Source organism: Sus scrofa, chromosome 6 (genome assembly GCF_000003025.6).
Source record: "Sus scrofa isolate TJ Tabasco breed Duroc chromosome 6, Sscrofa11.1, whole genome shotgun sequence".
In the NCBI taxonomy this organism is placed as follows: domain Eukaryota; kingdom Metazoa; phylum Chordata; class Mammalia; order Artiodactyla; family Suidae; genus Sus; species Sus scrofa.
In genome coordinates this window covers 163,383,548-163,396,031 of record NC_010448.4, presented here as the reverse complement: position 1 = coordinate 163,396,031, position 12,484 = coordinate 163,383,548, and the positions used below count along the sequence as shown (strand labels likewise).

Below are 12,484 nucleotides of genomic sequence, written 5' to 3'. Positions count from 1 at the left end.
AACCCACTGTGCCACAAGAGAACTCCATTTTTGCAACATTGTCTTAAAAATCAAAGAGAATATGTGTAGTGTCCACAGTACAGGGCCTACCTTGCACACAAAAGTTATTAAACATGAGGGACCAAACCACTGGGTACTTTATCTATGTTTATACATGTTTATAAAAGATCTTACAGCCCTCTGAAATTGCCATTGCGGAAACTGAGACACTGAAGTCAGGTGACTTGCCGAAGACTATGCAGCCAGCAAGTGGCAGAATGGAAAGGGAGCCGCGCCTGTGGCTCTAGGCCCTTCCCACCGCGGCGTATGCTGCGGTCCTCAAGGAGGAGGAGAAAGTTAGACTGACGATGAACCACTTCTGGAAAGTGGAAAACAACGTGGGAAAGTCTGTATTTGAAGTGATAGAGATGTACGGCAATTCGGCGGGTTCTGAAGGAAAAAGAGGGAGAGAACAGACAGGAAGCTATAAGATAGACCAAGACCAGACTAGTTGTCAGGGGACCAGAGAAGAAAAGACAACTCTTTCTGAAGGCTTGATGGTACTTTTTTTTATTTGCTAGAAATAAAATACTGACTTTTTCAAAGACGGAAATTTATTTAGTTAACTAAATAACCCACTTCAATAAAGTAAGTACATGTTATAGATAAGCTCTCTCAGGTGCCTTAGAGATTATGCGTTTTATACCATGGAAAACTGTCTGTCCTTGGCATCAAATGTTACGAATATTTTCTTCCTATGTTTGGAATCTCACTCCTTATGAAACAATTTCTTCCCTGACGTATAAATCCCATGATGTTACTTCTATTGTCAGTTGGGAAATAGGAACTGGTGGAGCTGTATTATCTGTACAAAGAATGTGCTGTTTCACATGAAGTCAATCTATCACCTGAACACTGTAAAAGGGGTCACGAAAAAAGGCACGAAGTGGCTGTGTTACTGTTCTTAGAGCCTGGCACAACATCAAGGAGGATGTAAAGTAATAAAAATACTTGTACATTCACTTTGTAAAAAAGTTTGGCCTGACTCAGGAAAGGTTAAATACGCAACTTCTACCCAACAACTCCACTCCTAGCAAAGTTCTGCCATACGGGTACCAGGAGCCATGGACAACATGTCCATAATAACACTCTCTGTCGTAGAGCTAAGAACTTCAAGAAACCTCAACATCCATCTACCTTAGAACAGAGACATCATGTTGTGGTGAACGCATACAATGGTATAGTACACAGCAGGGAAAAAGAACGGAAAAATCAACCGAGTAGACGAAAAGCAAGCTTCAAACAATACACGGTTATAATGACATTTCTATAAAATAGTTTAAGACAAGGAAAACGAAATAATTCATTCCTTAAGGATAGGTACATGGGCAGTATAACTATAATGAAAAAAAGAGAAGGGTTATCAGAAGAGTCTCTCGAGCAGTTATCTCTATGGAAAGAGATGCAACGGGTTAGGGACATAAGGCGGCTTTATTGGAGTAGATTATGTTCTATACCTCAAGCTGAATGATGAGTAAACGCACATTCATTTTGTGGTTGTGGCTGTTATTTCGGACAGAGTCTTAAGAATATTCGTCTGTTACAGTTGATATATTTTACTGTAAGTTTTTAAAAATTCACTTCCTTGAATCATGACAACCTGCCTGTTTCCTAATGGCTTTGCTAAAATGGGATTCTGCTTCATATTTTCCAGCACTATTTCCTAGAGCCTGTCAAACTTACTTTATCCTTGGTATCATCTCTTTCACCCTGGAAAATGTGGAAAAGGATTCGGTCTCTGCGGGACCAAACATGATTATCCTTACTTTTACCCTGTCCATTCAGCTTCAGAGAGGTAATTAATACAATTTCTAATAATATTAGGATCATCTTTAAAGCCTTTCCAAAGGCCTTAGCCAAGTGTCAATGCTTTCACATAGTTTCCACCTTTCTTTCATCAGCTTTGCTTCAGAAGGAATCTAGCCAACTGAACACAATTTCTTTCATACAATTTCTTACCAAGCCTAACTCCTGCTTAAAACCAGTCACTCAAAACTGTAAAAAAAAAAATTTTTTTTTTTTTTTTTTTTTTACCGTCTCCGTCAAGTGTTAGGGAAATCACACACACAACATACACAATATACATTAACAGAACATGTTCTTTACGTAGTTTGCACCTCTGTACACACAGCGACCAGCCTACGTGCCCGCCTCTGCCCTGTTCCCCATACTTCTTCAGGAGTCCCACATGTTTTGTTTAGTTCAGTTGTCTTTGGTTTATTCGTTGCTTTGTTCTGCTTGTTACAGTGCCATGGACTAATTACTATTTCACAAAACGCAGATTGGTCCCCTCTCTCCCTCTTGTCCATAGTCATCAACTTTATTCCAAACGGATGGTCAGACAATGCCCTTTTTTCAACTCTCTATTTTGCCAGGCATCTACTGCAATAAACCTACTCAACAGAAATGTGAATTTCTACAAGCCACCGTCCCACTCAGAAAGGTAAGCAACAGGAGGGTTGTTAACTTTAAAAATCATCGTGTAGGTTTTTCTGAGATTGTAGATCAAATTCCTCATCCTTATCATAAATTATTATACTTAATGGTATCAGGCATAGATTGGCTACTGCTTTGGTATCATTAGACAATACTTTTTTTTTTTAAGTCACAAAGCTACTTTAAAATATCATCTCAATGATATTTGCAATGAATAAAATAAAAAAATGAAAAAGCTTTTTAGGAGCAGCATGAACCAATAAGGTTTTGTAAAAAAGAGCTTAAGTGGCCAAAAAGACATTCTGATGCTTTTAAGATCTTGCAAAATTTGACAGGGAGTTTATTTCTATTTAAAATTGTACAAATTTTCTGTTTAGAAAACAGTATTGTGGTTCTCTGGAGACAATTTGGGAATTGGTTCATCCTGGACATCTGAACTGCAAAGCAGATGTTTGCAGAACAGGTCTTAATACGGTCCAGGATGGGTGCAAACAAAGAGTAGCAGAATCTTAAAAAGCGACGTGTATTCCAGACATGGAAGCACCGACTATTTAATAAACTGTAAACATACTGAGTCAGTTCTGATTTTCTATTACTGTGAATGTTAACAAGTTTAAAATGTGTAAGCAACACTTTTAAAAGCCTTATTACAGTAATAGGCTTTTAAAGACCACACTTCTATATTTTACCATGAGTACCCCCAGCATTCATTCACTCAGAGCGTTCAAAGTTCCTACATACAAATCACTGCATCAGGGCTATATAACAGAAAATGGCTCTCTTCAAAGCAGGACAAAACTGCTATTTTATTACATGCATTTTTTAGTAATTTATTCTTGCTACCTGAATAGGGAGCTATGTAATTATGACAACACTATTAAGAAAAAAAAAAAAAAGAACAGGCTCAGGATATTATCTGAGAACTGGGTACTTTCAAATCTTGTGTTGCTAAGGTACAAGTTACAAATTTATTTTTTAAAGCCTAGCATATATGCAAATAAGAGAAAAGTCCTAGGCAGCTTAGAATGGACTCAAATGCAAAGGGCATGATTAGCTTTTTGCTTAGAAAAGGGTGAACTCAGAGTTCCCGTCGTGGCTCAGTGGTTAACGAATACGACTAGGAACCATGCGGTTGCGGGTTCGATCCCTAGCCTTGTTCGGTGGGTTAAGGATCCGGCGTTGCTGTGAGTTGTGGTGTAGGTTGTAGACGCGGCTCGGATCCCACGTTGCTGTGGCTCTGGCGCAGGCCAGTGGTTATGGCTCTGATTCGACCCCTAGCCTGGAAATCTCCATATGCCGCACGGAAGTGGCCCAAGAAAAGGCAAAAAGACCAAAAAAAAAAAAAAAAAAAAAAAAAGAAAGAAAGAAAGAACAGAAAAGGGTGAACTCACTTGAAACCTTAACAATGTTTTCTACATCAGTATGAAACAAAGGCCAAGTATACAGTACTTCATACGTAGTCTTCAGATAAAATATCTGTAAGTTGATATACATGAAAAAGCAGGTAGAGGGTAAGATGGATATGCCACACAAAGAATATTAATTCCAATAAATCATTAGAAGGCCATGAGAATAAAAAAAATGGTCATTTGACATTTGTACTCAAAGAACTAGAGTTGAAAGTGACTTTATTTTTTTATTTTTATTTTTATTTTTATTTTTGGCCACACCCAAGATGTGTGAAAGTTCCTGGGTCAGGGGGTGACCCCAAGCTGCAGCACTGACAATGCCATATCCTTAACTGCTAGGCCACCAGGGAACTCCAAGTGTGACTTTAAAAGATGATGATGCATATTCTATACCTTAAACTTGTGACCTAAGATTCAGCATAATCACAGACAAAATACAGGAGATGAATTCCTTCACATAACACTCAGTAAAGGTTCTTATCAACAAAACTTTGACAAAACATGTAAACAGCACGGATGTGATGTATGTTCTATAGACATTGGATGGATGGATGAGGGACAATGGATGGACGGATGGAGGGAAGTAGTCAAAGTCCTGAGTTCAGAATAGATGATAGTGAGACTATATCGTGATCTAATAAAATCTGAAAAGAAGTTTTTTTTGTTTTTGCCTTTTAGGGCCACACCCACTGCATATGGAGGTTCCCAGTCTAGGGGTTGAATCAAACTACAGCTGTCGGCCTACATCACAGCAACATGGGACCTGAGCCATGTCTGCGATCTACACTACAGCTCACGGGAACACCAGATCCGTAACCTACTGAGCGAGGTCAGGGATCAAACCTGCAACCTCATGGTTCCTAGTCAGATTCGTTTCTGCTGCACCACGATGGTAACTCCTGAAAAGCATTTTTAATCCTTAAAGATACCACATAAGGGGAAAATGTCATTAAAGACATTAAAGTTTACAAATAACAAGTGCTGGAGGGGGTGTGGAGAAAAGGGAACCCTCCTGCACTGTTGGTGGGAATGTAAGCTGGTACAACCACTATGGAGAACCGTATGGAGGTACCTTAGAAATCTATACATAGAACTTCCATATGACCCCACAATCCCACTCTTGGGCACATATTCGGACAAGACTTTCCTTAAAAAAGACACATGCAACTGCATGTTCGTTGCAGCTCTATTCACAATAGCCAAGACATGGAAACAACCCAAATGTCCATCGACAGATGACTGGATTAGGAAGATGTGGTATATATACACAATGGAATACTACTCAGCCATAAAAAAGAATGACATAGTGCCATTTGCAACAACATGGATGGAACTAGAGACTCTCATCCTGAGTGAAATCAGTCAGAAAGAGAAAGACAAATACCATATGATATCACTCATATCTGGAATCTAATATACGGCATAGATGAACCTTTCCACAGAAAAGAAAATCATGGACTTGGAGAATAGACTTGTTGCCAAGGGGGAGAGGGAGGGAGTGGGATGGATTGGGAGCTTAGGGTTAACGGATGCAAACTATTGCTTTTGGAATGGATTAACAATGAGATCTTGCTGTGTAGCCCTGGGAACCTTGTCTAGTCACTTACGATGGAACATGACAATGGCAGAAAAAAGTATGTATACATGTATGTGTAACTGGGTCCCCATGTTGTACAGTGGGGAAAAAAAATTGTGTTGAGGAAATAACAATAAAAAATAAAATAAAAATAAAAAATAAAAGTTTACTGATAAATTATAGCACTAGTTATAAAACTTTGATACACATCAGAGTCATCCAGAGGGCTTATTACAACTCACATGATTGAGACTCACCCCCAGAGTTACTGAGTATGTCTGAGGTGGGGTCCAAGAATTTGTACGTCTAACAAGTACCACAGTGATGCTGATGCGGATGGTCTACGAACTACACTTTAGAAAGCACTTACATTAGCGGCTTTTCTACAGAATTTTAAAAGTGTAGAGGAAAAAAACTGCGTGCTGTCATTTTCTTTTATTATTCACAGAAACTACACAGTATACATCGATAGAGGTCTATTCAAAGGAATTTCCTGAAGACCGGTTACTTAGAGGTTACTTAAAAGGTCACTTGTTTCCCTTCCCCGGGTAAGGAGGTGCAAAAATGAGCCACTGACAATGCATAAGGTCTAATAGCTTTCGTTAGTAATTCCACTGTTCATTCATTATCTAGAGATGTTATTAAATATCAGACCATAAAATGAGTTTAAGTAATGCCTTAAGAGTTTCAGAAAATGCAATAGATCATTATTAATAAAGAACCCAATTTTAATATGTGAACTACTTTTTTTAAAATCAAGCTTCCCGTACATAACAGAGACCTTGTTGAGCAGCCAAAAACAAAAGTAAGAAAAACATCTGCACCCTCAAGGAGCTCTCACCTAATAGAAAGGGGCAGGACAGACTTGAAAAGACCATTTTGAGACAAATATTGCTAATTGAAATTATATTTGTGAGAGGGAAGTGGCAGGATGCAGGAGAACATGACTAACGGTCTGCTGAGGTCACAAAAGCTGTCTCAGAAGAGGGAATAATTTGAGCTCAGTCCTAAAGAATGAGTAGGCATTCAGCAGGTAAACAAGACCAGGGTTCTTCCAGGCATCATATTGCAACAACCACAGCACAAATTAGCCTGAAATATCATAAAACCAAGTATATCTGCAGAGATAAGAATGAAGTCAGATTTACCTCTTAAGAGTCCAACAGGGAATGCTATCCTGCAGGGAAAAAGGAACCTACACTGGGAGGATACAGAAGGGATGTCTACTATGGGCGGGAGACTACAATTGGATTACTTTAAAGTCCCCTTAACTTCAAATATTATTTGTAGTGTATATCTGGGTAAAGAGGACAAGTGCTTTTTATTTAAACACGCACTCACAAAATTAGGTTTTTTCTCTTCTGTTTATGGCCGCACCTGCAGCATATGGAAGTTCCTGGGCTAGGGGCTCAACTGGAGCTGCAGCTGAGGCCTATGCCACAGCCACAGCAATGCCAGGCCCACAGCCTGCAGCGATGCCGGATCCTTAACCCACTAAGTGAGGACATGGATCGAGCCTCCATCCTCAGAGACGACGTCAGGTCCTCGACCTGCGGAGCCACAACAGGAACTCCAAAAACCAGTATTTTTAAACTGATCTTTTAAGTCATCGTTCTGGTTTCACTAATGCAGGTTAAACACACTCTCATGTCCGTACCCACAGAGAACATCCCATTTGTTCTCATTACTCTTCTTTGAATCACTTCCCATGTGAAAAGCACTAGATGTAAAACTAACTCTAGTATGGACTACAGCCAGAATATTTCAGAGCATTTTCATGTCTCAGCCCAGTCAAATAAAATAATGAACATTTTTATTTCTAAAGACAGTTATCACTAAATCTTAAACAACTACACTTTTAATATCATGAAATACTGCTTATTCTGGTTCCCCAAGCTGGCTGGGGAAGCTGCTAACGATCTTCTCCGCTGTCATCAGGCAGCAGCCCACCACCTAATGATGTCTAGCTAAGACCCTAAGTGCCCATTTGTTTATGAGAAGGTCATAAAATCATAATCCTTACTGAAAGTTGTGTTTAATGTATTACGTGCTCACAATCTATGTAAAAATTGAATTATAGCCTGGCAAGAATGACTGGTCGTCAAGCCACATTCTGGATGCCCTGCTAACGTTCTTTAACGGGGCTACAAGTTGAACACTGGCTATGCCCTGGTACTTTCCAGATGCCAAGCATCAATATTAAGTAGGCTAATCTGTCAAGGTCATATTTTTGTCTTTAAAGATGAATACACCGTTTCCCTTTTCTAATAACCAGAAACTTTTCTAGACCCTTAAGCTAAAATTTCTACACTTTGGAAAAGTAACATAAATATGCAGCAAACCCAATATTTCTGTATATCAATATAGCTTCTAGATAAAAAAAAATCAAGTCAGAAAACAAAAAAGTCTTAAGTATTTAAAGAAAAAGAACATTATGATACTTGTTAATAACATAAAATCCATATAACTCAAAATAAATCAACATCTTCTTAGTTAAAACTGAAAGCTTATTCTTAGTTATTCAAGAAACTTTAAGTCCATCTGTTATTTAGATTTTTTTCTTTCATTTATTAATATTAAAGACAGGAGTTCCCGTCGTGGCGCAGTGGTTAACGAATCCGACTAGGGACCATGACGTTGCGGGTTCGGTCCCTGCCCTTGCTCAGTGGGTTAATGATCCGGTGCTGCCATGAGCTGTGGTGTAGGTTGCAGATGTGGTTCAGATCCCGTGTTGCTGTGGCTCTGGCGTAGGCTGGCAGCTACAGCTCCGATTAGACCCCTGGCCTGGGAACCTCCATATGCCGTGGGAGCAGACCAAGAAATGGCAAAAAGACCAAAAAAAAAAAAAAAAAAAAAAAATTAAAGACAGCTTTTTCACTAGGGTATTACATCTTGGTAAAGTCATCAAATTAATCAGAGCAATGATCAAGAGATGAAAACTACAGCCAATGTATGTTACTTAAAAATATACAGTCAAGAGGAGTTCCTGTCATGTCTTAGCGGTAACGAACCCAACTAGTATGCTTGAGGACTCCCTGGCCCTGCTCAGTTGGTTAACAATCCAGTGTTGCTGTGAGCTGTGGTTAGACCCCCCGTTGTGGTGGCTGTGGTGTAGGCTGGCAGCTTCAGCTCTGATTCAACCCCTAGCCTGGTAACTTCCATATCCCACTGGTGCGTCCCTAAAAAGACAAAAAAAAAAAAAAATTATATATATATATATATATATATATATATATATATATATATAGTTGAGGGAGTTCCTGTTGTGGCTCAGCAGTTTAAGAACCCACCTAGTATCCATGAGGGTGAGTATTCGATTCATGGCCTCACTCAGTGGGTTAAAGGATTTGGTGTTGCTGCAGGTTGTAGAGTAGGTCACAGATGCGGCAGATCTGTCATTGTTGTGGCTGTGGCGTAGGCCAGTGGCTACAGCTCCGAACTGACCCCTAGCCTGGGAACCTCCATATGCCATGGGTGCAGCTGTAAAAAGACAATAAAAATAAAACTAAATCTAAAAAATAAAAATATATCGTCAAAGATAAATTATTCAGTTTGAGGTTCTGTTATAAATAATTTCAGAAGTAAAACATTTAGTTTGAGCATACTCCTACTGCTTGTAACCTGCAAAACATGCACAAGTGAATTGAAAACAGTTATATCAATAGCTAGTTCCATAAGAGAATTAACATATCTAAAAATTTGGGGTGATAGTCATAAAATGCCAAGTCACGTTCTAAACATGAGCTTAAAATTGTTTTTATCCTCTCTTCTCTCTTTTTGTGGCCAATTCCCATAGACACGAAACATCACTTCATGCCTGGACTTTAGCCAAGATCTCAAGCTCCCTCTTGATCGCTGCCGAGGGAAGCCTTAATGCAAGCAAGTGGGAGATTACTTTGCGTGGGTTCTCTCAGCCTTGAGTTGGAAAGTAGAATGGGAGGGACTTCTTGGCCTACTATATAATATAGGACTTGGAGATAAAACTAAAATAATACCCGATCAGTTTAGTAGCTTCTGGAGCTAATATCAAAGATACTCTTACAAAATGTATTAAAGGACTAACCACTCTCCTACTGGGCCAGGTATGTTGTCCTACTGGGCCAAGGAAAGTGGCAAAGAACAGAAAGGAATCTCAAAAATGGGTAAGCGGGGCTTTTCTGATGCTCTGCTTAACTCTCTCGCTTGAGAGGCACTAAAACCGTCTCAAGTGACCAAAAGTTTAGCCCCTGACATTGCTTGGTGAACTGGCAAATGAACTAATGCTAAAGTTTATGGCAAACTTTAAGTGGAAACTGCTTTTCAAAATATGGTCCTTACGCCAGCTGTACTAGAATCATTCACGATAGTTTTTAAAAGGCAGATTTCCAGGTCTCACCCCCATATACATAAGGAACCAGAATCAATGGAGGAAGAAAGAAGAAATCCACATTTTAAAGAAGCATATTATGCATATAAACGTTTCAAAACCAGACCCTTTGGTTTGTTAGCCCTACTCACTTCTTATCTGAATTAGAATTAGTGACATGGATACGGAACCCAAAGTTGGGATGCTAATCCATGTAACAGCAATCTAGGGATTAGAACTGTAGCAACAATAAAGGGTAAAAATTCTTCCTTCCTCAAGGTATGCACGTTCTTGGATCCTCCTTCTCCTGTTTGGATTGCTTCTTCTCCAAACTCATTTACAATATGCTTTCTTTCATGAGAGGCCCTAGGATGGGAAGCAGTAACTTTGGACAGGAGGCCACACTTACACTCTATACAAAGAAAAAAGGAGGGAAGTCCTCACACGTTCATGCAATGCCTAGCCTAGCTGACCAGGGCAAAGACCAAGATTTCAGTCCAAAACACCAGTTAGCAACAAAACGTATTTCATTATCTGCAGCTTTTTTCCTTATAATTGTTTTTCAGGGAACTCAGGAAGGTAGAAGCCATATCAACGGTACAGCACCAAAGGATTCAGAGACACTTCAGTTATATAAAGTCACAATTTACATTCGGAGGGTTTTTTTTTTTTTTTGGCCACATCCCACTGCATGTGGAAGTTCCCAGACCAGGGATGGAACCCACACCACAGCAGCAACCCAAAGCCGCTTGCAATGACAATACTAGATCCTTAACCCGCTGCGCCACCGGGAATTCCTACATTTGGTTTTCAATATCCCATTTTATGTCAATTAACGCAGAGGTCTCAAAAGTCTTCATGAGATTTGCTAGTATAATCTTGCAAAAATTTTATTATTACTAACATTTCTGAAACTTTAGGCTAGAAGAACTGAATTATTCTTATGTTATTTAAAAAGGCTCACTCAGGGTCTAAAGTCATGAAACCTGTTGTTTTGATGAGAATAAACCTGAAATAAGTCCTGAATACACAGATTTGCAAGGCAGCCAAATACACTATAAATGAGGATGAAAGGCATCACCACCAATTGACTATTTTTGTTTTCATTGAGAAGTTTCAGTAATGCAAACATTAAAATATTTCAATAGGATTTTATATAGTTAAAATATAATAACTATAAATAAATAAAGAAATACTGAGTCTAAATTTGCCACAAATCCTGCAGATTAAAAACCAGGCTATTTTTATACCAACTCTGAGAAGATCTCTACACACTGCGTTAATCAAGCTCATACCTATACTCTGGGTCGCTGTCATAGGCAGAGTCTCTATATAAAAGACCTCTTTTCAGTTCCGGTTCATCTTCTTTCTCTGGGTCTCTCTCATCCTGAAAAATGTAAAGATTTCCATTAATTGATTTTATAATAAAAATGACACCCATTGTTTTTTTTGGTAACTAGTCTCCCCCTCCCCTAGTGAAAGAAACAGAATTAAATGCTGGATTTCTTAGGGAAGAAACAAAAGAGTAAAAATTTACTATTCTGCCCAATAAAACTAATATAGTTTTATTATAGTTTTGCTATTACTGCTTATCAAAGAGTAGAAACACAGGAGATGTTTCTTGCATCAGTGAATGAACAGAAATAGATACTGTGTCAAGCTATGTAGTAAGATGTGTAATAAGTAATATCTAACACGCTGCTGTGTGGACTTCTAAAAGATTATACCTGTGCTCTGAAAAATAAGTATTTGGGACCATGTAGAGGTTAACACTTTAACAGATATCTATGACTTACAAAGGAAGTGACTTAAAAATATTGCTCACATGCCAAAATGCAATAACAAGACATAAGAGGGGGAAATGAAAGGCAAGGTAGTTGGAATCGACACGCCTTCTCCTCCTTCTGTTCTTCACTTCTGACAGACACACCTCAAGGGAGTAAGAGAGTTTAAAGGGATAGCTTTGTTGTGAGCCACACAAAACTCTACTTAAAAGAGACACATGCAACCGCATGTTCATTGCAGCACTATTCACAATAGCCAGGAAACAACCCAAATGTCCATCAACAGATGATTGGATTCGGAAGATGTGGTATCTATACACAATGGAATACCATAAAAAAGAATGGCATAATGCCATTTGCAGCAACATGGATGGAACTAGAGAATCTCATACTGAGTGAAATGAGCCAGAAAGACAAAGACAAATACCATATGATATCACTTATAACTAGAATCTGATATCCAGCACAAATGAACATCTCCTCAGAAAAGAAAATCATGGACTTGGAGAAGAGACTTGTGGCTGCCTGATGGGAGGGGGAGGGAGTGGGAGGGATCGGGAGCTTGGGCTTATCAGACACAACCTAGAATAGATTTACAAGGAGATCCTGCTGAGTACCATGGAGAACTTTGTCTAGATACTCATGTTGCAACAGAACAAAGGGTGGGGGAAAAAACGTAATTGTAATGTATACATGTAAGGATAACCTGACCCCCTTGCTGTACAGTGGGGAAAAAAAAAAAAAAAAAAAAAAGAAATAAAAGAAACAATGTTAATATGTTTTCAATCATTTTTTGTGTGTGTGTGTGTCTTTTGTCTTTTGAGGGCCACACCCATGGCATGTGGAGACACCCAGGCTGGGGGTCCAATTGGAGCTGTTGCTGCTGGCCCACACC

General features: G+C 39.0%; 1 protein-coding gene across 3 annotated transcripts in view; it reads right to left on the bottom strand.

Moving 5' to 3' along the window:
* Positions 1–12,484, bottom strand: part of SPATA6 (spermatogenesis associated 6) — a 131,221-nt gene that overhangs the window by 14,143 nt on the left and 104,594 nt on the right. For all 3 annotated transcript variants that reach the window (XM_021093282.1, XM_021093283.1, NM_001177917.1), the window contains one exon: positions 11,101–11,192. In XM_021093282.1, coding sequence (XP_020948941.1) covers positions 11,101–11,192 — 92 coding nt within the window. The remainder of the gene's footprint in view (positions 1–11,100; positions 11,193–12,484) is intronic.